Source organism: Oncorhynchus masou, unplaced genomic scaffold (assembly GCF_036934945.1).
Source record: "Oncorhynchus masou masou isolate Uvic2021 unplaced genomic scaffold, UVic_Omas_1.1 unplaced_scaffold_560, whole genome shotgun sequence".
Lineage (NCBI taxonomy): Eukaryota > Metazoa > Chordata > Actinopteri > Salmoniformes > Salmonidae > Oncorhynchus > Oncorhynchus masou.
Window position 1 is genome coordinate 162,314 of NW_027012018.1, and position 27,266 is coordinate 189,579.

The 27,266-nt window shown below is 44.8% G+C and overlaps 1 protein-coding gene across 1 annotated transcript in view; it reads right to left on the reverse strand.

The window, feature by feature from the left end:
* Nucleotides 1-2,879: 2,879 nt before the first annotated feature.
* Nucleotides 2,880-27,266, reverse strand: part of LOC135536120 (uncharacterized) — a 51,462-nt gene continuing 27,075 nt past the window's right edge. The window contains exons 11-20 of the mRNA XM_064962512.1: nucleotides 26,986-27,121; nucleotides 24,032-24,107; nucleotides 22,217-22,443; nucleotides 20,266-22,060; nucleotides 19,756-19,932; nucleotides 12,496-12,669; nucleotides 12,229-12,402; nucleotides 11,043-11,216; nucleotides 10,313-10,359; nucleotides 2,880-3,773 (exon numbers count right to left, since the gene is read on the reverse strand). Of these exons, the coding sequence (XP_064818584.1) occupies nucleotides 3,217-3,773; nucleotides 10,313-10,359; nucleotides 11,043-11,216; nucleotides 12,229-12,402; nucleotides 12,496-12,669; nucleotides 19,756-19,932; nucleotides 20,266-22,060; nucleotides 22,217-22,443; nucleotides 24,032-24,107; nucleotides 26,986-27,121 (3,537 nt within the window). The 3' untranslated portion in view covers nucleotides 2,880-3,216. The remainder of the gene's footprint in view (nucleotides 3,774-10,312; nucleotides 10,360-11,042; nucleotides 11,217-12,228; nucleotides 12,403-12,495; nucleotides 12,670-19,755; nucleotides 19,933-20,265; nucleotides 22,061-22,216; nucleotides 22,444-24,031; nucleotides 24,108-26,985; nucleotides 27,122-27,266) is intronic.

The window sequence follows — 27,266 nt, forward strand, 5'->3', positions numbered from 1 at the left end:
CCACACAGAGTTCTATAGGGGTCCACCTAGTGGTATCCACACAGAGTTCTATAGGGGTCCACCTAGTGGTGTATCCACACAGAGTACTATAGGGGTCCACCTAGTGGTGTATCCACACAGAGAACTATAGGGGTCCACCTAGTGGTGTATCCACACAGAGAACTATAGGGGTCCACCTAGTGGTGTATCCACACAGAGAACTATAGGGGTCCACCTAGTGGTGTATCCACACAGAGAACTATAGGGGTCCACCTAGTGGTGTATCCACACAGAGTACTATAGGGGTCCACCTAGTGGTGTATCCACACAGAGAACTATAGGGGTCCACCTAGTGGTGTATCCACACAGAGTACTATAGGGGTCCACCTAGTGGTGTATCCACACAGAGTACTATAGGGGTCCACCTAGTGGTGTATCCACACAGAGTACTATAGGGGTCCACCTAGTGGTGTATCCACACAGAGTACTATAGGGGTCCACCTAGTGGTGTATCCACACAGAGTACTATAGGGGTCCACCTAGTGATATCCACACAGAGTTCTACAGTGGTCCACCTAGTGGTATCCACACAGAGTTCTATAGGGGTCCACCTAGTGGTGTATCCACACAGAGTACTATAGGGGTCCACCTAGTGATATCCACAAAGAGTACTATAGGGGTCCACCTAGTGGTGTATCCACAGAGTTCTATAGGGGTCCACCTAGTGGTGTATCCACACAGAGTACTATAGGGGTCCAGCTAGTGGTGTATCCACAGAGTTCTATAGGGGTCCACCTAGTGGTGTATCCATATAGTTCTATAGGGGTCCACCTAGTGGTGTATCCACAGAGTTCTATAGGGGTCCACCTAGTGGTATCCACACAGAGTTCTATAGGGGTCCACCTAGTGGTGTATCCACACAGAGTACTACAGGGGTCCACCTAGTGGTGTATCCACACAGAGTACTACAGGGGTCCACCTAGTGGTATCCCCACAGAGTTCTATAGGGGTCCACCTAGTGGTGTATCCACAGAGTTCTATAGGGGTCCACCTAGTGGTATCCACACAGAGTTCTATAGGGGTCCACCTAGTGGTATCCACACAGAGTTCTATAGGGGTCCACCTAGTGGTATCCACACAGAGTTCTATAGGGGTCCACCTAGTGGTGTATCCACAGAGTTCTATAGGGGTCCACCTAGTGGTATCCACACAGAGTTCTATAGGGGTCCACCTAGTGGTATCCACACAGAGTTCTATAGGGGTCCACCAGTGGTATCCACACAGAGTTCTATAGGGGTCCACCTAGTGGTATCCACACAGAGTTCTATAGGGGTCCACCTAGTGGTATCCACACAGAGTTCTATAGGGGTCCACCTAGTGGTATCCACACAGAGTTCTATAGGGGTCCACCTAGTGGTATCCACACAGAGTTCTATAGGGGTCCATCTAGTGGTATCCACACAGAGTTCTGTAGGGGTCCACCTAGTGGTATCCACACAGAGTTCTATAGGGGTTGTTATTCTATTGTGTTACTTTTCATCATTTTTTTCCCGTTTCATTCCGTTTGCGTGTTAAAAAAAATTTGGCGGAATGAATACACCCCTGATCACGCATAAACACAGTTCACTTTCACAGCAGCCATGTTGTATTCCTTCTCGCATCTATGTGCTCCCCTCCTCTCACCTTTTCCCTTTGCTTGTGGACTTCAATGTACAACACATCAGCTGTATGTGACCAGGCAAAAAAAACTTTCCAAGCCAAACCATATAATAACCGCTACACACAGCCGACATCGTTGTCACCATATTAGCTAAAGTAACATCAGTCAACATAGCTAATAGAACTAACGAGAAAGTAAACCTGCTACAATCATGAAGTAATGTTACATTTGACAGTCACGGCGGAGGCCCCGGTGGCGGTTACGGCGGAGGCCCCGGTGGCAAAAAATGTGTCAAACCAAACCGGATAGTCATAGCCAGCTAGCTAACGTATCATCCCTCTGTTTTAGCAGGGTGTTTGAGTAGGCTAAACAATTGTATCTAGCTGCATTTTCTAGCTAAGCAAGTGAAACTGAAAGTGAATCTCTAGCTTCTCCTTCTCCTAGGAGAAGCCTAGGTGGTTAGTGTTGGACTAGTAACCGGAAGGTTGCAAGTTCAAACACCTGAGCTGACAAGGTACAAATCTGTCGTTCTGCCCCTGAACAGGCAGTTAACCCACTGTTCCTAGGCCGCCATTGAAAATAAGAATTTGTTCTTAACTGACTTGCCTAGTTAAATAAATAAATACAAATTTTGGGAAGAAATTCAATTTGTTCAAAACTGTTCAACTATTGTCTTTCTCTTTGAGTCAACTACTCACCACATGTTATGCACTGCAGTGCTAGCTAGCTGTAGCTCACGCTTTCACAACTAGATTCATCATGTTATACACTACAGTGCTAGCTAGCTGTAGCTGATGCTTTCAGTACTAGATCAATTCTCTGATCCTTTGATTGGGTGGACAACATGTTCATGCTACAAGAGCTCTGATAGGTTGTAGGATGTCCTCTTAAAGTTGTCATAATTACTGTGTAAGTCTACGGAAGGGGGTGAGAACCATGAGCCTCCTAGGTTTTGTATTGAAGTCAATGTACCCAGAGGATGGAAGGTCTTCCGGCTATACCATGGTCCTACCCGTTGAGGCTACTATAGAGCTTCATTGCAAAACAGGGTGTTTTAATAATTTTTGGGGGGTGAAGTGAATATATTTTGTGTAGTTTTATTTAAAAAGGATAACTTTAAATATTTTTACTGAGGAGGATGGTCCTCCCCTTCCTCCTCTGAGGAGCCTCCACTGATTTTAATGTCATACTCTTATAAAAAATAAAACATTGAGAACGGCACTTCTTTCATCTGGTTGATTAACCTTTATTAGTCAAATCTGTGACCTGTACATTTCATTCAGTGGCATTTATGTTTATACAGACGTAAGATTGTTTTGTCAACAATTTTACAGACAGGAATATTTACAAACATGAAAAAGCAATAACAGCACGATCAATGATGTCTAAATGAGACGTTTTAACAACAGTGATGATACATTCTATTCATTGGTATTTTACAATGTCTATCAACTTCAGTGGTGTATAATCATGAATATTTAGATATAATAATCATCTGTTAACTCATGACTAGAGAGTTAATATCAATATTTGTTCCAGTGTGTCTTACTGAACATGACCAGGATTAGAGTCAAACATCATGTGTTTGGCACAGGGACCACCTGACACAGGGACATTGAAGAGGAGTCATCCCAAAGCTGAAACCCTGGATAGAGGGGCTCAGTGAATGTGGTGTGATATGTGTACAGGTGGGTCAGTGTGTCAGAGGAGACTCTGTAGAAGGACAGAGTGCCGGCTGGCCAGTCCAGATACACTCCTACTCTGTGGGAGCTGGAGGAAGGGACGTCTATGTCAGTGTAATTATCATTGTGCCAGGCAGTGTAACGGTTGTTAAAGCAGCTCAGACTCCAGGACTTGTCATTCTGTCCAATCACACAGTCCTCATCCCCCCCTTCTCTCCTGCTGATTCCTTTATATGTCACTCCTACATCAGCCCCTATCCCACTCCTCTCTGCCTCCCAGTAACAGAGCCCAGTCAGACCCTCTCTACACAGCACCTGTTCACAGTCCACAAATCTCTCGGGGTGATCAGGATACGGCTGAGCCTCTTCGCTACGTGCCACCTTTCTGTTGTCCTCAGACAGAGAGAGCTTTATGTTGACTGTGTTTGGGTCCAGTGTGAGATCACAGGCATCTGATGGGGAAGACCAGGGATATTACAATCATCACATCAGAATATTAATGGTTCTAGTTATTAAAGGACCACATCAGAATGTTATCGGTTCTAGGTATTAAAGGACCACATCAGAATGTTAATGGTTCTAGGTATTAAAGGACCACATCAGAATGTTAATGGTTCTAGGTATTAAAGGACCACATCAGAATGTTAATGGTTCTAGGTATTAAAGGACCACATCAGAATGTTAATGGTTCTAGGTATTAAAGGACCACATCAGAATGTTAATGGTTCTAGGTATTAAAGGACCACATCAGAATGTTTCTAGGTATTAAAGGACCACATCAGAATGAGAATTGTTCTAGGTATTAAAAGGACCACATCAGAATGATAATGGTTCTAGGTATTAAAGGACCACATCAGAATGTTAATGTTTCTAGGTATTAAAGGACCACATCAGAATGTTAATGGTTCTAGGTATTAAAGGACCACATCAGAATGTTAATGGTTCTGGGTATTAAAGGACCACATCAGAATGTTAATGGTTCTGGGTATTAAAGGACCAAATCAGAATGTTAATGGTTCTAGGTATTAAAGGACCACATCAGAATGTTAATGGTTCTAGGTATTAAAGGACCACATCAGAATGTTAATGTTTCTAGGTATTAAAGGATCACATCAGAATGTTAATGGTTCTAGGTATTAAAGGTGTTATGTACTTGAGTGAAGACCCAAAAGCGGTTTTAACAGAAAACAGAGTTCTTTAATGAAAAACAGGAATGGCATAAATCCTCTTCCAACGTAGTCAATGGAACAAAAAGAACGTTAGTATAATGCAGGATGCACCTGCCAGGCAGACTCCGACAGGATAGGACAAGGTGGAAGCAAACGAGACGACAGCTTGCTTCTGGCATCAAAAACACAAACAAGAATCAGACACTGAAAGTAGCAGGAACAGAGAGAGAAATAGAGACCTAATCAGAGGGGGAATAGAGAACAGGTGGGAAAGAGTGAATGAGCTAGTTAGGGGAGATGTAGAACAGCTGAAGAATGAGAGACAGAGAAGGTAACCTAAAAAGACCAGCAGAGAGAGACAGAGTGAAGAGACAGGACAGGAACAGACATAACAAGACATGACAGTACCCCCCCCCACTCACCGAGCGCCTCCTGGCGCACTCGAGGAGGAAACCTGGCGGCAACGGAGGAAATCATCGATCAGCGAACGGTCCAGCACGTCCCGAGAGGGAACCCAACTCCTCTCCTCAGGACCGTACCCCTCCCAATCCACTAGGTACTGATGACCACGGCCCCGAGGGCGCATGTCCAAAATCTTACGAACCCTGTAGATGGGTGCGCCCTCGACAAGGATGGGGGGAGGGACGAGCGGGGGCGCGAAGAACGGGCTTAACACAGGAGACATGGAAGACCGGGTGAACGCGACGAAGATAGCGCGGGAGAAGAAGTCGCACTGCGACAGGATTAATGACCTGGGAAATACGGAACGGACCAATGAACCGCGGGGCCAACTTGCGAGAAGCTGTCTTAAGGGGAAGGTTCTGAGTGGAGAGCCATACTCTCTGACCGCAACAATATCTAGGACTCTTGGTCCTACGCTTATTAGCGGCCCTCACAGTCTGCGCCCTATTACGGCAAAGTGCCGACCTGACCCCCTTCCAGGTGCGCTCGCAACGCTGGACAAAAGCCAGAGCGGAGGGGACGCAGGACTCGGCGAGCTGAGATGAGAACAGCGGAGGCTGGTACCCGAGGCTACACTGAAAAGGGGATAGACCGGTAGCAGACGAGGGAAGCGAGTTGTGGGCGTACTCTGCCCAGGGGAGCTGTTCTGACCAAGACGCAGGGTTACGAAAAGAAAGACTGCGTAAAATGCGACCAACAGTCTGATTGGCCCGTTCGGCTTGACCGTTAGACTGGGGATGAAAGCCGGACGAGAGACTGACGGAAGCCCCAATCAAACGGCAAAACTCCCTCCAAAATTGAGACGTGAACTGCGGGCCTCTGTCGGAAACGACGTCAGACGGAAGGCCATGAATTCGGAAAACATTCTCGATAATGATCTGAGCCGTCTCCTTAGCAGAAGGGAGCTTATCGAGAGGAATGAAATGAGCCGCCTTAGAGAATCTATCGACAACCGTAAGAATAACTGTCTTCCCCGCTGATGAAGGCAGTCCGGTGATAAAATCTAAAGCGATGTGAGACCACGGTCGAGAGGGAATGGGAAGCGGTCTGAGACGGCCGGCAGGAGGAGAGTTCCCAGATTTAGTCTGCGCGCAGACCGAACAAGCGGCGACAAATCGACGCGCGTCACGTTCCCGAGTGGGCCACCAGAAACGCTGGCGAATGGAAGCGAGCGTACCCCGAACGCCGGGGTGGCCGGCAGAGTGGGCCCACTGAAGAACGGCCGGACGAGTAGGAACGGGAACGAACAGAAGGTTCCTAGGACAAGCTCGCGGCGACGGAGTGTGAGCGAGTGCTTGCTTTACCTGCCTCTCAATTCCCCAGACAGTCAACCCGACAACACGCCCATCAGGGAGAATCCCCTCGGGGTCGGTGGAGACCTCAGAAGAACTGAAGAGACGAGATAAAGCATCAGGCTTGGTGTTTTTTGAGCCCGGACGATAAGAAATAACAAACTCGAAACGAGCGAAAAACAGAGCCCAACGAGCCTGACGCGCATTAAGTCGTTTGGCTGAACGGATGTACTCAAGGTTCCTATGGTCAGTCCAAACGACAAAAGGAACGGTCGCCCCCTCCAACCACTGTCGCCATTCGCCTAGGGCTAAGCGGATGGCGAGCAGTTCGCGATTACCAACATCATAGTTACGTTCTGACGGCGATAAGCGATGAGAGAAAAACGCGCAAGGATGGACCTTGCCGTCAGAGAGAGAGCGCTGAGAAAGAATGGCTCCCACGCCCACCTCTGACGCGTCAACCTCAACAACAAACTGACTAGAGATGTCAGGTGTAACAAGAATAGGTGCGGATGTAAAACGATTCTTAAGAAGATCAAAAGCTCCTGGGCGGAAACGGACCACTTAAAGCACGTCTTAACAGAAGTAAGGGCTGTGAGGGGAGCTGCCACCTGACCGAAGTTACGGATGAAACGACGATAGAAATTAGCGAAGCCCAGAAAGCGCTGCAGCTCGACGCGTGACTTAGGAACGGGCCAATCAATGACAGCCTGGACCTTAGCGGGATCCATCTTAATGCCCTCAGCGGAAATAACGGAACCGAGAAAAGGGACAGAGGCGGCATGAAAAGTGCACTTCTCAGCCTTCACATAAAGACAGTTCTCCAAAAGGCGCTGGAGGACGCGTCGCACGTGCTGAACATGAATCGAGAGAGACGGTGAAAAAATCAGGATATCGTCCATGTAAACGAAAACAAAAATGTTCAGCATGTCTCTCAGGACGTCGTTAACTAGTGCCTGAAAGACAGCTGGAGCGTTAACGAGGCCGAAAGGAAGAACCCGGTATTCAAAGTGCCCTAACGGAGTGTTAAACGCCGTCTTCCACTCGTCCCCCTCCCTGATGCGCACGAGATGGTAGGCGTTACGAAGGTCCAATTTGGTGAAAAACCTGGCTCCCTGCAGGATCTCGAAGGCTGAAGACATAAGAGGAAGTGGATAACGATTCTTAACTGTTATGTCATTCAGCCCTCGATAATCCACGCATGGGCGCAGGGACCCGTCCTTCTTCTGAACAAAAAAAAACCCCGCTCCGGCGGGAGAGGAGGAGGAGACTATGGTACCGGCGTCGAGCGAAACCGACAAATAATCCTCGAGAGCCTTACGTTCGGGAGCCGACAGAGAGTATAATCTACCCCGGGGGGGAGTAGTTCCCGGAAGAAGATCAATACTACAGTCATACGACCGGTGTGGAGGGAGAGAAGTGGCCTTGGAACGACTGAACACCGTGCGCAGATCGTGATACTCCTCCGGCACCCCTGTCAAATCGCCAGGCTCCTCCTGTGAAGAAGAGACAGAGGAAACAGGAGGGATAGCAGACATTAAACAGGTCACATGACAAGAAACATTCCAGGATAGGATAGTATTACTAGACCAATTAATAGAAGGGTTATGGCGCACTAGCCAGGGATGACCCAAAACAACAGGTGTAAAAGGTGAACGAAAAATTAAAAAAGAAATGGTTTCGCTATGATTACCAGAGACAGTGAGGGTTAAAGGCAGCGTCTCACGCTGAATCTTGGGGAGAGAACTACCATCTAAAGCGAACAAGGCCGTGGGCTCCCCTAACTGTCTGAGAGGAATGTCATGTTCCCGAGCCCAGGTCTCGTCCATAAAACAGCCCTCCGCCCCAGAGTCTATCAAGGCACTGCAGGAAGCAGATGAACCGGGCCAGCGGAGATGGACCGGAAAGGTAGTGCGTGATCCAGAAGGAGAGGCCTGAGTAGTTGCGCTCACCAGTAGCCCTCCTCTTACTGATGAGCTCTGGCTTTTACTGGACATGAGGTGACAAAATGACCAGCGGAGCCGCAGTAGAGACAGAGGCGATTGGTGATTCTCCGTTCCTTCTCCTTGGCCGAGATGCGGATACCCCCCAGCTGCATAGGCTCAGCATCCGAGCCGGCGGAGGAGGGTGGCAGTGATGCGGCAGGTGGCAGTGATGTGGAGAGGGGAGCAACGGAGAACGCGAGCTCCTTTCCACGAGCTCGGCGACGAAGATCAAACCGTCGCTCTATGCGAATAGCGAGAGCTATTAAGGAGTCCAGACTGGAAGGAACCTCCCGGGAGAGGATCTCATCCTTAACCTCGACGAGGAGACCCTCCAGAAAACGAGCGAGCAAAGCCGGCTCGTTCCAGTCACTAGAGGCAGCGAGAGTGCGAAACTCAATAGAATAATCCGTTATGGATCGATTCCCCTGACATAGGGAAGACAGGGCCCTGGAAGCCTCCTCCCCAAAAACAGAACGGTCAAAAACCCGTATCATCTCCTCCTTAAAGTCCTGATACTGGTTTATACACTCAGCCCTCGCCTCCCAGATTGCCGTGCCCCACTCACGCGCCCGTCCGGTAAGGAGAGAAATGACGTAGGCGATGCGGGCTGCGCTCCTGGAGTAAGTGTTGGGCTGGAGAGAGAACACCACATCACACTGAGTGAGGAATGAGCGGCACTCAGTGGGCTCCCCAGAGTAACACGGCGGGTTGTTGATCCTGGGCTCCGGAGACTCGGAAACCCTGGAAGTGGGCGGTGGATCGAGGTGGAGTTGGTGAACCTGTCTTGTGAGGTCGGAGACTTGGACGGCCAGGGTCTCAACGGCATGTCGAGCAGCAGACAATTCCTCCTCGTGTCTGCCTAGCATCGCTCCCTGGATCTCGACGGCGGAGTGAAAAGGGTCCGGAGCCGCTGGGTCCATTCTTGGTCTGATTCTTCTGTTATGTACTTGAGTGAAGACCCAAAAGCGGTTTTAACAGAAAACAGAGTTCTTTAATGAAAAACAGGAATGGCATAAATCCTCTTCCAACGTAGTCAATGGAACAAAAAGAACGTTAGTATAATGCAGGATGCACCTGCCAGGCAGACTCCGACAGGATAGGACAAGGTGGAAGCAAACGAGACGACAGCTTGCTTCTGGCATCAAAAACACAAACAAGAATCAGACACTGAAAGTAGCAGGAACAGAGAGAGAAATAGAGACCTAATCAGAGGGGGAATAGAGAACAGGTGGGAAAGAGTGAATGAGCTAGTTAGGGGAGATGTAGAACAGCTGAAGAATGAGAGACAGAGAAGGTAACCTAAAAAGACCAGCAGAGAGAGACAGAGTGAAGAGACAGGACAGGAACAGACATAACAAGACATGACAAAAGGACCACATCAGAATGTTAATGGTTCTAGGTATTAAAGGACCACATCAGAATGTTTCTAGGTATTAAAGGACCACATCAGAATGATAATTGTTCTAGGTGTTAAAGGACCACATCAGAATGATAATGGTTCTAGGTATTAAAGGACCACATCAGAATGTTAATGGTTCTAGGTATTAAAGGACCACATCAGAATGTTAATGTTTCTAGGTATTAAAGGACCACATCAGAATGTTAATGGTTCTAGGTATTAAAGGACCACATCAGAATGTTAATGGTTCTAGGTATTAAAGGACCACATCAGAATGATAATGTTTCTAGGTATTAAAGGACCACATCAGAATGTTAATGGTTCTAGGTATTAAAGGACCACATCAGAATGTTAATGGTTCTAGGTATTAAAGGACCACATCAGAATGATAATGTTTCTAGGTATTAAAGGACCACATCAGAATGTTAATGGTTCTAGGTATTAAAGGACCAAACAAAGAGTATTTAAGACTGGCTGAGTGATGATACGTTATACTGTATGGCCATATAAAACACAGACACACAGCAACATATAACCACAGAGTGAAGTCCTATTAGGGTAACCACACATGCATACATTACTTATCAATCAAGCTCTGAAAAATGATTTCATTCTTTTCTAACCCCTTACTTGAAATAAGACTGAGTAATAACAAGCTAATTATTCATAGCAGTCAACACTCACATTTTCTAGGCCAAGGTTTGATTGTGTACACTCCACCAGGTTCCACACTGAGGGGAGCAGGAGAACAGGCAGTAAATCTTTCTGCCTCACACACACAGACGGTCAGCATATTACATTGTTCATGTGGTGGTAAGTAAAGTATGTCTGGCTCACAGTGCATGTCAATTATCATACCTAACCTGATAACTATCAATAATCATAACTAACCTGATAACTATCAATCATTATAACTAACCTGATAACTATCAATCATTATAACTAACCTGATAACTATCAATCATTATAACTAACCTGATAACTATCAATCATCATAACTAACCTGATAACTATCAATTATCATAACTAACCTGATAACTATCAATCATTATAACTAACCTGATAACTATCAATCATTATCATAACCTGATAACTATCAATTATCATAACCTGATAACTATCAATTATCTTAACTAATCTGTGATAACTATCAATTAGACCACTCAGAGTAGACCACTCAGGTGGTCTACTCTGATCTACCAGACACTTGTCCCTTCACTCAGGTGGTCTACTCTGATCTACCAGACACTTGTCCCTCCACTCAGGTGGTCTACTCTGATCTACCAGACACTTGTCCCTCCACTCAGGTGGTCTACTCTGATCTACCAGACACTTGTCCCTCCACTCAGGTGGTCTCAAGCTCTATTACAGTATGTCAATCATCAACACATATTGACACAAACCCTCTACATACTTGAGTTTCTCCAGTCTGCAGTTTGGATCCTCCAGTCCAGCAGAGAGCAGTCTGACTCCTGAGTCTCCTGAGCGATTGTTACTCAGATCCAGCTCTTTCAGGTGTGAGGGGTTTGATTTCAGAGCTGAGACCAGAGAAGCACAGCCTTCCTCTTCGACTCCACAGAGTGACAAGCTGCAGAGAGTTAAACATGATTTCAAAATCACACTGCTATTCTTTGAACATAAAAAGATGCAGCTAAAAACAATAAAAGTCTCTTAGGAAAGTAGTCAGGCCCCTTGAAGTTTACGAAACGTCTCTTAGGAAAGTAGTCAGGCCCCTTGAAGTTGACCAAACGTCTCTTAGGAAAGTAGTCAGGCCCCTTGAAGTTTGCCAAAAGTCTCTTAGGAAAGTAGTCAGGCCCCTTGAAGTTACCAAAAGGCACCTAAAGGACTCAGACCATGAGAAAACCTGCTCCAGAGCACTCAGGACCTCAGACTTGGGCGGTGGTTCATCTTCCAACAGAACAGCAACCCTAAGCACACAGCCAAGACAATGCAGGAGTGGCTTTGGGACAAGTCTCAATGTCCTTGAGTGGCCCAGCCAGAGCCCGGACTTGAACCCGATCAAACATCTCTGGAGACCTTAAAATAGCTGTGCAGCAATGCTCCCCATCCAACCTGAGAAGAATGGGAGAAACTCCCCAAATACAGGTGTGCCAAGCTTGTAGCGTCATACCCAAGAAGACTGGAGGCTGTAATCGCTGCCAAAGGTGCTTCAACAAAGTACTGAGTAAAGGGTCAGAATACTTATGTAAATGTGAAATTCTCAGTTCTTTTTTGTTATACATTTGCAAAAAAAATTATCGAAAAACACATTTTTTGCTTTGTCATTATGGGGTATTGTGATGTCATTATGGGGTATTGTGATGTCATTATGGGGTGTTGTGATGTCATTATGGGGTATTGTGTGTAGATTGATGAGGGGGAAAAAACTATTTAATCCATTGGAGATTAAGGCTGTAACGTAACAAAATGTGGTGTGTGTGTGTGTATACACACACTGTCAGTCATATATATATATATACACACACTGTCAGTCAAAGGTCAGATGGTCAGATTTACATTGAATTGTGTATTTTCGTCCTTAAACACATGTGGATCTGGCGAACAGCTACCACCTGTTGACCAACTACAGGAATACTGACCTCAGAGTCTCCAGTTTACAGTGGGGATTCCCCAGTCCAGCAGAGAGCAGCTTCACTCCTGAATCCTTCAGGTCATTGTTACTCAGATCCAGCTCTCTCAGGTGGGAGGAGTTTTGCCTGAGAACGTAGGCCAACACTTCACAGGATGTGTCTGTGAGTTTACAGCCAGCGAGTCTATGAACACAGAGTAAGCATTTCAATGTAAAACCATTATATGTGGATCTAATTAAAGGTTATCACTTGTTGATCAACTAGAGGAACACTGACTTCAGTCTCCCCAGTTTACAGTGGGGACTCCACAGTCCAGCAGAGAGCAGCTCCACTCCTGAATCCTTCAGGTCATTGTTACTCAGATCCAGCTCTCTCAGATGTGAGGTGTTTGAACTGAGAGCTGAGACCAACACTTCACAGGATGTGTCTGTGAGGTTACAGTCAGTGAGTCTGCCAACAGAGTAAGCACCATTACAGACAGGTTGTATTATAACGGCACGTTTAGCTTTCATTTCTACACATTTACCAGTACAGGTCTAATGTTTACAACGTGAATACATGGCTAAATGTTGCAACTGTATTTGATCAGTTTTTATTATAATTTGTTCAAGAGTTTTCAGCTGATAGACAATCGAGTCCACCAACGAAACTGCTTTTCTGACAAAGATCATCTCGGAACCCCAGAACTAGGGTGAATATTTTCCCTGTACAAATGTTCCATACCGAAAATAGACATCTTCTCCCAAGTAACCCAGTCTTTCCCGACAAAACTGGAAGTGTCATTCTAAAGCATATTTCCCCGTTGGCATGTTAAATATGTGTATTTTACACTTTAGCAGTACGTTCAGACAAATATCAAAGACAAAAACGTTCTGAGCATTTCATCCTCAAAGCACCCTGACAGTAAAAACAGCCACCAGTCTAATGAATCCATTTAACTACAGAAGCCTCATTGGACCCCCCTTCGTGTCAATGTCATTTGGTTGTGTTTATGAAGGTGTTAGGTAACATTAGAAAACCAAATGTAAATATTTGAACTTTTTCATTAGCTTATGTTACCAAAACGAATAAAAATATCACAGAATTGTATGTGTAAAATCTATTTTATTCATGGAGTACCTTTGTTACAACTATGAAAACACAAAAGCATGTGCAGATAACTTTTTATAACGACAAAACAAATAATAATACCCAAACAAAAAGGCAGGCGGTGGATGAAGAAAATATCAGTAGCCTAAACTAATCAGTAACTGTCATGTCTTATTATGTCTGTTCCTGTCCTTTCTCTTCACTCTGTCTCTCTCTGCTGGTCTTATTAGGTTACCTTCTCTTTCTCTCCTTCTCCAGCTGTTCCTCATCTTCCCTAACTAGCTCGTTCACCCTTTCCCCACCTGTTCCCTTTTTTCCCTCTGATTAGGTCTCTATTTCTCTCTCTGTTCCTGCTACTTTCGGTGTCAGATTCTCGTTTGTGTTTCTCATGCCAGAAGCAAGCTATCGTCTCGTTTGCTTCCTCCTAGTCCTATCCTGTCGGAGTCTGCCTGGCAGGTGCATCCTGTACACTACTAACTATCTTTTGTTTGCACCGTGTCCTGTTCATCATATGCTACGTGTGATCAGCTACCACCGTTCCTCTGTGACCCGCACCGACCCAGAGCGACCTGCAGCCTGTCGCCGCTACCCAGCTATTCATCAGAGGGACTTTATGTTTCATTTGTCACCCTCTCTGCGGGTATTCTATTGTGCCATTGACAACGTCGGAAGAGGATCTATGCCATTCCTGTTTTCTCATTAAAAGAACTCTGTTTCTGTTAAACCGCTTTTGGGTCTTCACTCAAGTACATAACAGTAACGACGTTCTTCGTTTGTCGCAAGAAAGTCGGACCGAAATGCAGCGTGTTGGTTACTCATGTTTATTAGTGAAACAAACAACGGAACTATACATGAAATAACTAATAAATACAAAACAACAAAACGGAACGTGAAACCTATTACAGCCTATCTGGTGAACACTACACAGAGACAGGAACAATCACCCACGAAATACAAAGCAAAACCCAGGCTACCTAAATACGGTTCCCAATCAGAGACAACGAGAATCACCTGACTCTGATTGAGAACCGCCTCAGGCAGCCAAACCTATGTAACACACACCCCTAATCAGCTACAATCCCAATAACTAAAAAACCCCACTAAGAATACAACAAACAATAAACCCATGTCACACCCTGGCCTGACCAACTAATTAACTAAAACACAAAATACTAAGACCAAGGCGTGACATAATCAGTAGTGTTCAATGTCACATGCACAAATACAGTGAAATTCCTTTCCTGCAAGTCCTAAACCCAACAATCAATCAATAAACACACAATAAATACAAATAGAAGAGAAGAAATGAAAAGAACACTAGAAAAGAAGAAGCGATGTACAGAGTCAGTTCCATATTTATGAGCAGGGAGACTGGAATGATAGATGTAGATATACACTACAGGTGAAAAGTTTGGGGTCACTTAGAAATGTTCTTGTTTTTGAAAGAAAAGCACATTTCTTGTTCATTAAAATAATATTGAATTGATCAGAAATACAGTGTAGACATTGTTAATGTTGTAAATGACTATAAGTAGCTGGAAGCGGCGGATTTCTTATGGAATATCGACATCGGCCTAATCCAAGATGATCATTTTAAATTGATCATTAGGAAACCCTATATATATATATATATATATATATATATATATATATATATATATATATATATATATATATATATATATATATATATATATATATATATATATGTACATATATAAATAAACTGGGTGCTTCCAGTCCTGAATGCTGATTGGCTGATCGCCGTGGTATATCAGACCGTATACCATGGGTATGACAAAACGTTTATTTTTACTGCTCTAATAACGTTGGTAACCAGTTTATAACAGCAACGCGATGCGTAATGCCTTTAGCCGTGGCCATATACCACACCGCCTCGTGCCTTATTGCTTAAGTATATAGGGGTACGGTGGCTAGTCGACAGGATGTATGATCAACACCATAGCAGCAGTGTAAATGACGATCGGATGTGAGTGTGAGTGTGTGTAGAGTGACTAGAAATGTGTTACATGTTATGTTTGTGTGTCAGTGTGTGTGAGTGTGTCCTGAGAGTGTACAAAGAGACAATGTTAAAATACAAATGAATACAAGCGTCAACTCAGATAGTCTGTGTATCCATTTGTTAGCTATTTAGTAGTGTTATAGCTTGGGGATAGAAGCTGTTAAGGAGCCTGTTGGTGTCAGACTTGATGCAGCAGTAAGGCTTGCCATGCGGAAACAGAGAGAACAGTCCATGGCTTGGGTGGCTGGAGTCTTGCCATGCGGAAACAGAGAGAACAGTCCATGGCTTGGGTGGCTGGAGTCTTGCCATGTGGAAACAGAGAGAACAGTCCATGGCTTGGGTGGCTGGAGTCTTGCCATGCGGAAACAGAGAGAACAGTCCATGGCTTGGGTGGCTGGAGTCTTTCCAGGCCTTCCTTTCACACCGCCTGATAGAGGTCCTGGATGGCAGGGAGCTCGGACCCAGTGATGTACTGGGCTGTCTGTACCACCCTCTGTAGCGCCATGTGATTGAGGGCTGTGCTGTTGCCAGAACAGGCAGTGATGCAGCCAGTCAAGATGCTCTCGATGGTGCAGCTGTTTAACGTTTTGAGGATTGGAAGGCCCGCAGTGGATTAGGTGGAAAGCTTCAAGTTACTCAGCGTACATATAACTGACAATCTGAACTGGTCCACCCACATAGACGATGCGGTGAAGAACACACAACAGTGCCTCTTCAACCTCACTTGACTAAAATACAGTACATTTATATTAAATGGGTAAAACAGTATGTAAACATAACTAAAGTGACGAGTGTTCCATATCTATGTACATATGGCAGCACCCTCCAAGGTGCATGGATGAGTAACTGGGTGGTACCCGGCTAGTGACTGTGACTAAGTTCAGGTCAGGGTACTGGGTGGATGCCAGCTAGTGATGGCTATTTAACAGTCTGATGGCCTTCAGATAGAGAGACTGAAAAACAGCTTCTGTGCTGGCTTTGATGAACCTGTACTGACCTTGCCTTCTGGATGATATCGGCGTGAACAGGCCGTGGCTGAGGTCCTTGATGATCTTCTTTGCCTTCCTGTGACACCGGGTGCTGTAGATGTCCTGGAGGGCAGGCAGTTGGCTCCTGGTGATGCTTTGGGCAGACCGCATTACCCTCTGGAGAGCCCTGCAGTTATTGCAGTTGCTGTACCAGGTGGTGATACAGCCCGACAGGATGCTCTCATTGGTGCATCTGTAAAAGTTTGTGAGGGTCTTAGGGGCCAAGTCAAATTTCTTCAGCCTCCTGAGGTTGAAGAGGCACTGTTGCCCGTTCTTCACCACACCGTCGATGTGGATGGGGGTGTGCTCCCTCTGCTCTCTCCTGAAGTCCACGATCAGCTCCTTAATTTCTTGACGTTGAGGGAGAGGTTATTTTCCTGTCACCACTCCGCCAAGGCCCTCACATCCTCCCTGTAGGCTGTCTCATCATTGTTGGTAATCAGGGCTACTACTGTTGTGTCGTCTGCAAACTTGATTGAGTTGAAGGCATGTGTGGCCATGCAGTCAAGGGTGAACAGGGAGTACAGGAGGGGGCTGAGCATGCACCCTTGTGGGGCCCCTGTGTTGAGCATCAGCATAGTGGAGGTTTTGTTGCCAACCTTCACCACCTGGGTTTGGCCCATCAGGAAGTCCAGGACCCAGTTGCACAGGGTGGGGTTCAGACCCAGGGCCCAAGATTAATGAGGCTGGGCTATAGAAAATGAACAGCTTTCTTACATAGGTATTCTTCTTGTCCAGATGGGAAAGGGTAGTGTGCAGCGCAATGGCTATTGCATCGTCTGTGTATCTATTTCGGCAGTAAGCAAATTGAAGTGGGTCTAGAGTGTCAGGTAAGGTCGAGGTGATATGATCCTTAACTAGCCTCTCAAAGCACTTCATGGTTAGAGAAGTGAGTGCTATGGGGCGATAGACATTTAGTTAAGTTATCTTCACTTTCTCGGGTACAGGAACAATGGTGCACATCTTGAAGCAAGTGGGGACAGTAGACTGGGATAGGGAGAGGTTGAATATGTCCGTAAATAGTCGAGCCAGCTGGTCTGTGCTCTGAGGACGCGACTAGGGATGCCGTCTGGGCCGTCACCCTTGCGAGGGTTAACACGCTTAAAATGTCTTACTCACATTGGCCAAAGAGGACGAGAGCTCACAGTCATTGGGGGCGGCCCGTGTTGGGCTGTGTTATCCTCAAAGCGGGCAAAGAAGGTGTTTAGTTTGTCTGGGAGCAAGACATTGGTGTCTGTGACATGGCTGGTTTTCCCTTTATAATCAGTGATTGTCTGGAGAACCTTGAGTGTGAGACGTTGAATTGCGATACCACTTTCTCTCTGTACTGATGTTTTGCCTGTTTGATTGCCTTATGGAGGGCCTAATTGGGCTGTTTTGCATTCAATCATATTCCCAGTCACCTTGCAGTGGTTAAACGCAGTGGTTCGTGCTTTCAGTTTTGCACGAATGCTGCCATCTGTCCATGGTTTTTGGTTTGGATAGGTTTTACTCGTCACAGTGAGAACAACATCCCCTATACACTTCCTGATTAACTCAGTCCCCGTGTCAGTGTATACACCAATATTATTCTCAGAGCCAACCCAGAACATGTCCCAGTCCACGTGATCAAAACATTCTAGAAGCATGGATTCCGATTGCTCAAACCAGCGTTGAATAGACCATGTGACGATAACTAAAGAAAATTATCTCAATGTGTGAGATATTCTAGGTCGGGTGAACAAAAGGACTTGTGTTCCTGTACTTTATCACAATCAAGCCATGCGTAGTTAATTATGAAACATACACCTCTGTCTTTCTTCTTCTTCCCGGAGAGTTCTTTATTTCTGTCTGCACGATATAATGAGAACCCAGCAGGCTGTATGGACGGGGACAGTATATCTGGAGAGAGCCATGATTCTGTGAAACAGAGTATGTTACAGTCCCTGATGCATCTCTGGAAGGAGATTCTCGCCCTGAGCTCGTCTTCTTTATTGTCCAGGGACTGAACATTAGCGATTAATATCCTCGGAAGCCGTGGATGGCGTGCACACCTCCTGAGTCGGACTAAAAGTCGAATCCGAATACTTCTTCTCCACCGGCGCCGTCTTGGAGCCTCTGGGATAAGTTCAATAGCCTTGGAGGGTACGAACAAAGGATCAATTTCAGGAAAGTCGTATTCCTGGTTGAAATGTTGGTTGGTGAGTAACCACCTCTATGATATCCAAAAGTTATTTCCGTCTGTATGTGATAATGCAAAAGAACGTTCTGGGCTAATAATACACAACAACAAAGTTGCTTAGGAACAAGGCGGCCATCTTTGAGGCCAGGGAGTACAGGAGCGGGGCTAAGCCCTGTGGGGCCCAGTGTTGAGGGTCAGCGCGGTTGAGGTGATGTGACCTACCATCACTACCTGGGTTGACCAGTCAGGAAGTCCAGGATCCAGTTGCAGAGGGAGGTGTGCGGTCCCAGGGTTCTTAGCTTGGTGACAGCTTGTGGCTTGGAGTATAGACGCCAAGCGTGCTTGTGAATCGTGAAAATCAACACAAAACCAATAGTGGCATAATGAATATGTCAATATGTCAGCGGTCAAAAATAGTATATTATTGTCAGTTATTGGACACAGTATTTGTGGCCTCGCTCGTGCTTACAGAATTGTGTGCGTCTTTAAGCAACAGTTGGATCTCATTTAGATGTGTCCTAACAGTCACCACAAATCTTTGTCACTTTCACTTGATTGCAACACTTCAAACAAGTAGCTTCCTGCTTCAAGCAGGGAACTCTGAACTCGGGAATCTCAGAATTCCGACTTCGGTGCGTTCAAGACAACTGGTAACTCTGGGGACTAAAAAAAACTCACTCCGACAGGGAAAAATCTATTTGAACGGTCTTTCAACTCAGAATTCCATGTCGGAAACTCCGGCATCTTTCTAGAGCTCTGACTTTCTGACCTGAAGATCACTGACGTCATGATTTGACCTTGTTTTTTTGAGTTCCCAGTTGTCTTGAAAGCACCAACACATGAGTAATTACAGAGTCTTTCTGCAGCACTCCACAACTGGGCCCAGTCTCCAACGACCCTTCACTGATTTGGATTTAAAGCTGATAACAGGAGCAGTCAATCCCGGAGTAAAACATTTATCCATGGACACAATTAATTAGAGCTACACAACTTCAGGGTAGATGTAAAAAAAAGAAGAAGAAAAGGATGAAATACTATGAGCAGAGATCTGGCACCTGCAATGGCACCAAACCATAAACTAAACAGGTATCCCAGCAACCTCTGCTGATTGAACCCAGAGCCACAGCAACTGCTATCAAAATAGAAGTCCCTAAATTAAGGTTCATTATTATATTAGAAACACATGGATTTTACCGAACAGGTATCACTTACTGATCAAGTAAAGGAACACTGACCTCAGAGTATCCAGTTTACATTGTGGATTTCCCAGTCCAGCAGAGAGCAGTTTCACTCCTGAATCTGTCAGGCCATAACATTCATTCAGATCCAGCTCTACCAGATGTGAGGAGTTTGAGCTGAGAACTGAAGCCAACACTTCACATAACGTGTCTGAGAAGTGACAGTCAGTGAGTCTGTCAACACAGAGTAAATACCATGACAGATAAGTTATTATAATGTTACGCTTAGCTTTCCCTGCTAACCATGTTAGCCCTGCACAACTAATATGTAGGCCTTGTATACATGCCTCAATTATTATTTTTCTGATCAGTTGGTGATATAAGTTTGTTGAAGAGTTTTCAGCTGATAGAAAGTTTAGTCAGCTAATTAAAATAATCTTGTTCCTACATGTGGTGAAGTTTAAACTGAGAAAATGTCACAATAGTACTTACAAATCCAGTCAGCCAATGAAAATGCTGCTGTAACTACAATTTATTCTAGTATGCGATATTTACATGAATACTTACAGAGCTTTCCTGCAGTGCCTCACAGCTGGGAGCAGTCTCCTACGACCCTCCTCTGAAGTCTTGTATACCTTCAGGTCAAACACATCCAGAACCTCCTCTGATATCTGCAGCATGTAGGCCAGTGCTGAACAGTGAGCAAGTGTGAGGATTTTGGATGTGTTCTCTGACCTCCAGTATGCTTGGATTTCCTCCTGGACTGACTGGTCTTTCATCTCTATCAGACAGTGGAAGAGATTGATCCACCTCTCAGGGGACATGTTCTTCTGCATCACCTTAAGGGATCGGATCGTTTTCTCGACGCTCTGTGGACTGCTTTCTGTCTGTGTCACCAGACCTCGTAGGAGTTTCTGATTGGACTCCAGTGACATGCCATGAAGGAAGCGGACGAAAAGGTCCAGGTGTCCATTCTTACTCTCCAAGGCTTTATCCACAGCACTCTTCAGCAGCTCATGCAAGGTTAGCTCTTCATACGCAGCTCTAGACTTTCTCTTGAGGAAGGGCTTCAGTTCATCCATTTTCTTGGTTGTGTAACAATGGTATATGTAGACAGCTGAGAGAAACTCCTGAATGCTCAGATGAACAAAGCAGTACACCACTCTCTGAAAGAACACAGACTCTTCTTTAAAGATTTGTGTGCACAATCCTGAGTACACTGAGGCTTCTTTGACATCAATGCCACACTCTTTCAGGTCTTCTTCATAGAACATGAGATTACCCTTCTCCAGATGTTCAAACGCCAGCTTCCCCAGCTTCAAAAGAATGTCCTTATCTGACTCCATGAGCTCCTCTTGATCCATGTCATCTCTTCCATGATACTTCTGGTTCTTCAGGCTGCTCTGAATGAGCAGGAAGTGTATGGACATCTCAGTCAGAGTCGTGGGCATCTCTCTGCTCTTGTCTGTACTCAACATGTGTTCAAGGACTGTTGCAGAAATCCAACAGAACACTGGAATGTGGCACATGATGTGGAGGCTCCTTGACGTCTTTATGTGTGAGATGATTCTGCTGGCCAGGTCCTCATCACTGAATCTCTTCCTGAAGTACTCCTCCTTCTGTGGGTCATTGAACCCTCGTACCTCTGTCAGCTGGTCAACACACTCAGGAGGGATCTGATTGGTTGCTGCTGGTCGGGAGGTTATCCAAAGGAGAGCAGAGGGAAGCAGATTCCCCTTGATGAGGTTTGTCAGCAGAACATCAAGAGACGATGTCTGTGTGACATCAGACACCTTTTTGTTGTGCTGGAAATCCAATGGAAATCTGCTTTCATCCAAACCATCCAAGATGAACATAGATTTACAGGCAGTGAGTTTATTTGCATTGCCTATGTCTAGTTCTGTGTGGAAATAATTTAGAAGTCCAAGAAGAGTGTACTGCTGATCTTTAATCAAGTTCAGCTCCCAGAAAGGAAGAACAAACATGATATCCACATCTTGGTTTGCCTTCCCTTCAGCCCAGTCTAGGATGAACTTCTGCACAGAGACTGTTTTTCCGATGCCAGCGACTCCCTTTGTCAGCACGGTTCTGATGCTTCTCTCCTGGCCAGGGAAGAGTTTAAAGATGTCATTGCAGTGGATTGCTGTGTCATGTGAGGTTGGTGTCCTGGATGCTGTCTCTAGCTGCCACACCTCATGTTCATTGTTAACCGCTTCACTCTCTCCTTCTGTGATGTAGAGCTCTGTGTAAATCCTGTTGAGGGGAGTTTGATTCCCTGCTTTTTCAATGCCTATCACACATTCATACCTCCTTGTCAGACTGTCTTTGTGGTTTACTATGGCTCTCTGCAGGTTGTCGTCCACTTCAAAGGAAAAGGAAAAATGATGTGTATCAGAAACATTCGTTGACAGGATGAGAAGTGGGCCTTGCACAACTACAGTCATTTATATTATCTCATATTATTGTAGTTAACTACTGTAAAACATATTGAGGTATTGGCCTGTGCAAGTGGTCTTACTGATTTCAGAGCCTCTTGCATCATTGGGTTCACTCAGGTGCCGTAGTACAGGAAGTGTTCTGGATGTCTTTCTACACTGAGGACAGTCATAGTCTCCTGAAGGAGCAGGTCTCTCCCAGTATCTGGTGATGCACTGTCTGCAGAACCTGTGTCCACAGGTGATAGAGACTAGATCCCTCTGCACCTGCTGACACACTGCACACCTGGACTGATCCTCTGGCAGAGAGCTGAAAGAACATTATTAAAACATAAAGACATTGTGATCCTTCACGTCTATCTCTCAAATATTGTAGATATTAATACTGATCCTCTAACAGAGTAGACCATCTACTACAGAGATAAAGAAGAGAGAGATACTGATCCTCTAACAGAGTAGACCATCCACTACAGAGATAAAGGAGAGAGAGACTGATCCTCTAACAGAGTAGATCATCCACTACAGAGATAAAGGAGAGATACATGTAGATGTTAGTACTGATCCTCTAACAGAGTAGACCATCCACTACAGAGATAAAGGAGAGAGAGACTGATCCTCTAACAGAGTAGACCATCCACTACAGAGATAAAGGAGAGAGAGAGATACTGATCCTCTAACAGAGTAGACCATCCACTACAGAGATAAAGGAGAGAGAGATATACTGATCCTCTAACAGAGTAGACCATCCACTACAGAGATAAAGGAGAGATATACTGATCCTCTAACAGAGTAGACCATCCACTACAGAGATAAAGGAGAGAGAGATACTGATCCTCTAACAGAGTAGACCATCCACTACAGAGATAAAGGAGAGAGAGAGACTGATCCTCTAACAGAGTAGACCATCCACTACAGAGATAAAGGAGAGAGAGATACTGATCCTCTAACAGAGTAGACCATCCACTACAGAGATAAAGGAGAGAGAGATACTGATCCTCTAACAGAGTAGACCATCTACTACAGAGATAAAGGAGAGATACTGATCCTCTAACAGAGTAGACCATCCACTACAGAGATAAAGGAGAGAGATACTGATCCTCTAACAGAGTAGACCATCCACTACAGAGATAAAGGAGAGAGATACATGTAGATGTTAATACTGATCCTCTGGCAGAGTAGACCATCCACCAATGTTCCCTCTAATGTTTTGGGAAACTAAGCAAATTCCTGGTCTTGGGAGTGGAAACTTGAACGAGAAAATTCTGTGCAACTTCCAGTGCACATTTACAGTGAACACGGATGCTGTACCCTTACAGTTGTAGACAGTAGCCAATAGGATATTGTGGCTATTTGAGCATAATGTAGGCCTCTTAGAATGGCCTACCAATCACACCAATGCAACAAATCCCATAACATGTTTACATAGAAATAGCTTTAGCCTATATGTGGTGTTCAATGCAGGCCTACATTGCATGAGACGTTACGTTTTTACATTATGCAGGGATTGCCATTCATCCTTAAGAGTCTATTGACGTCAATATAAGTAAAAAATCCCCATCAAAATCTGTCTGTTTAAGATAGAGATATATAATATATCCCATTTAGCAGACGCTTTTGTCCAAAGCGACTTACAAGTCGGCTGGGGCCACTACTTTTACATATGGGTGGCCCAGTGGAGATATCCTCTGCATCCACCACATTTGCCTGTTGGCCTTCTGCTTCTGCGGTGGAAGGTGGCCGAGCTACAGCGATGGTTGTCCAACCTGGGTAAAAAGAAAAGTGCCGCCAGGACCGAGTTTGGGAAACCCTGCTATAGCCTACCACCACTGTGTGTTCGCTCTTCTTTCAAACTACCTGTGAGTTCTATTTTAACCCCATTTTCTCCCATTGATAGTTACGACTCCTCAATGGGCTCGTAGAGGCGAAGGTTAAACGTTGGGACCCGCCTGGCCGCCGACTTCTTAACACTGTTCCCTTAAACCAAAAGTCAGCCACACTAATGTGTCAGAGCAAACCATGTTAGACTGAAGTCAGCTTGCATGCACCTGGCCTGCCACAATGAGTCGCTAGAGCATGGTGAGCCAAAGGTGAGACAAGAAAAGCCCCCGGCCAAACCCTCTCCTACCCTGAATATGGCACTGGGACAATTGTACGCTGCCCTATGGGCCCCGGTCATGGCGCATAGGCACTGGGGTGCATTTCCTTACTAAAATACTTTTTTATTTTTTTTATTTTACCAGGCAAGTCAGTTAAGAACAAATTCTTATTTTCAATGACAGCCTAGGAACAGTGGGTTAACTGCCTGTTCAGGGGCAGAACGACAGATTTGTACCTTGTCAGCTCAGGGATTCAAACTTGCAACCTTTCAATTACTAGTCCAACGCTCTAACCACTCTAACCACACTCTAACCACTAGGCTACCCTTACATTTTCTTCAATATGGGGAAAATACAATATTTCCCAGACTGCATTAGTTTAATCCTCAAGTTGATCCTGAAGACATACAAATGAAATGGTTGGTGGAAATAGAATTGGCTATTCTAAGCGCTACGGTTAAAATAGTTATTTGAACATTTTTGTAGGCAGATTTTGTAGGCAGAGTGCATCAGAGTAGGATTCTATAGGATTGACAGGCACAACTCAGGCCCATACTCTGAGCCGTCGTACTCATGCATAAAAAAACTAATTTTGTCAAGTTCGTGTGGGAGGAGTGGATTTTTTTTGTTATCGATCAATAATGACAAACATCCTGGCATTGACAACTTAGACGGAAAGCTACTGAGGATGGTAGCTGACTCTATGACCATTACTATCTGTCAGATCTTTAACCTGAGCCTAGAGGAAAGTGGTTTTCCTCAGGCCTGGAGGGAAGCCACAGTCATAACGCTACCCAAGACTGTGAAATCGGCCATTACTGGTTCTAACAGCAGACCTGTCAGCCTGCTACCATCTCTAAGTAAGCTGTCGTTTTACCAAACACAATGGTTTCTCTGTAAACAAATTAACAACAAACTTTCAGCATGCTTATGTTATGGGATGCATTTTTCCTGTCGTTTTTGATGGTATGCCACCCTGGTAGGCTTACATTATGATCAAATAGCCACAGCAGCCTACTTGGCCACTGTTAAAACTGCAACTTAAAGCTACTTGGCAACTGTTAAAAGTGTAACTTAAAGCTACTTGGCCACTGTTAAAAGTGTAACTTAAAGCTACTTGGCCACTGTTAAAACTGTAACTTAAAGCTACTTGGCCACTGTTAAAACTGCAACTTAAAGCTACTTGGCCACTGTTAAAACTGTAACTTAAAGCTACTTGGCCACTGTTAAAACTGTAACTTAAAGCTACTTGGCCACTGTTAAAAGTGTAACTTAAAGCTACTTGGCCACTGTTAAAACTGTAACTTAAAGCTACTTGGCCACTGTTAAAACTGTAACTTAAAGCTACTTGGCCACTGTTAAAACTGTAACTTAAAGCTACTTGGCCACTGTTAAAACTGTAACTTAAAGCTACTTGGCCACTGTTAAAACTGTAACTTAAAGCTACTTGGCCACTGTTAAAACTGTAACTTAAAGCTACTTGGCCACTGTTAAAACTGTAACTTAAAGCTACTTGGCCACTGTTAAAACTGTAACTTAAAGCTACTTGGCCACTGTTAAAACTGCAACTTAAAGCTACTTGGCCACTGTTAAAACTGTAACTTAAAGCTACTTGGCCACTGTTAAAACTGTAACTTAAAGCTACTTGGCCACTGTTAAAACTGCAACTTAAAGCTACTTGGCCACTGTTAAAACTGTAACTTAAAGCTACTTGGCCACTGTTAAAACTGTAACTTAAAGCTACTTGGCCACTGTTAAAACTGTAACTTAAAGCTACTTGGCCACTGTTAAAACTGTAACTTAAAGCTACTTGGCCACTGTTAAAACTGCAACTTAAAGCTACTTGGCCACTGTTAAAACTGTAACTTAAAGCTACTTGGCCACTGTTAAAACTGTAACTTAAAGCTACTTGGCCACTGTTAAAACTGTAACTTAAATCTACTTGGCCACTGTTAATGCTGTAACTTAAAGCTACTTGGCCAATGTTTAAACTGCAACTTAAAGCTACTTGGCCACTGTTAAAACTGTAACTTAAAGCTACTTGGTCAATGTTTAAACTGCAACTTAAAGCTACTTGGCCACTGTTAAAACTGTAACTTAAAGCTACTTGGCCACTGTTAAAACTGTAACTTAAAGCTACTTGGCCACTGTCAAAACTAACTTAAAGCTACAATAGTAGGCCACTGTTAAAACTGTAACTTAAAGCGGGTACAGCCTCAGTGTTCACAATAAACATGTTCCGGAAGTTGCACCGAATTTTCACAGCATTCAAGTTTGCGCTCAGCAGACCTAAAATTTGCTCAATGCTGAATACAATTAGAGGGAACTTTTCTCATTAGTTGAATGGGAGTCAATTCCAAAATTCTGAATTGAGCCCAACCCAGATTGCTACCGAAATGTATCTAAACCAAAGCAGTTTGACTTCTTAGCAATGAAGTTGCAACTGCGAGCTGCTGTAAACCTACGTGATTGGATACAAAGGTTGAGTCTCTAGATTCCCTTGCTGCTCTGGAGAAATAAGGAAATGCTTGTCATAGTGATTTAAACGGGGACTGTTTATCTCCAAACTCTGATATTATCCTAAAATAATTTAACTAATTCTACTGTGTCTCCTTGTTCAACAAGTAGCCAATGCTATTAATGTTGTAGCAAATAGCAGGGCTGGGAAGTGAACCCGAGTCGCTTGCGAGAAAGGCAAACACCCTACACATCACAATGGGGTTAACCCAGATGGTGGGAAGTGGAACATGGCTCACTATACTGCCCCCTTGCGATCTGGAAGGCACTACTTAGCCCCCTCACACGTCCAGGCCTTCTGATGGCCTCACGGCCACCATCCCCCTTCTGACATCCATGTAGCGAACGGCGGGGCACGGAAGCAAACCCGGGTCTCTGGCATGAAAAGCAAACACCCTACACATCATGCCATTGGCACCAATAGGGTTATAACCCACTTGGTGGGCATTGTAACGTGGCTCATATACCAAGGATTGTTATACTACAGTGGAACTAATATGATACAACTACATCTTTCATA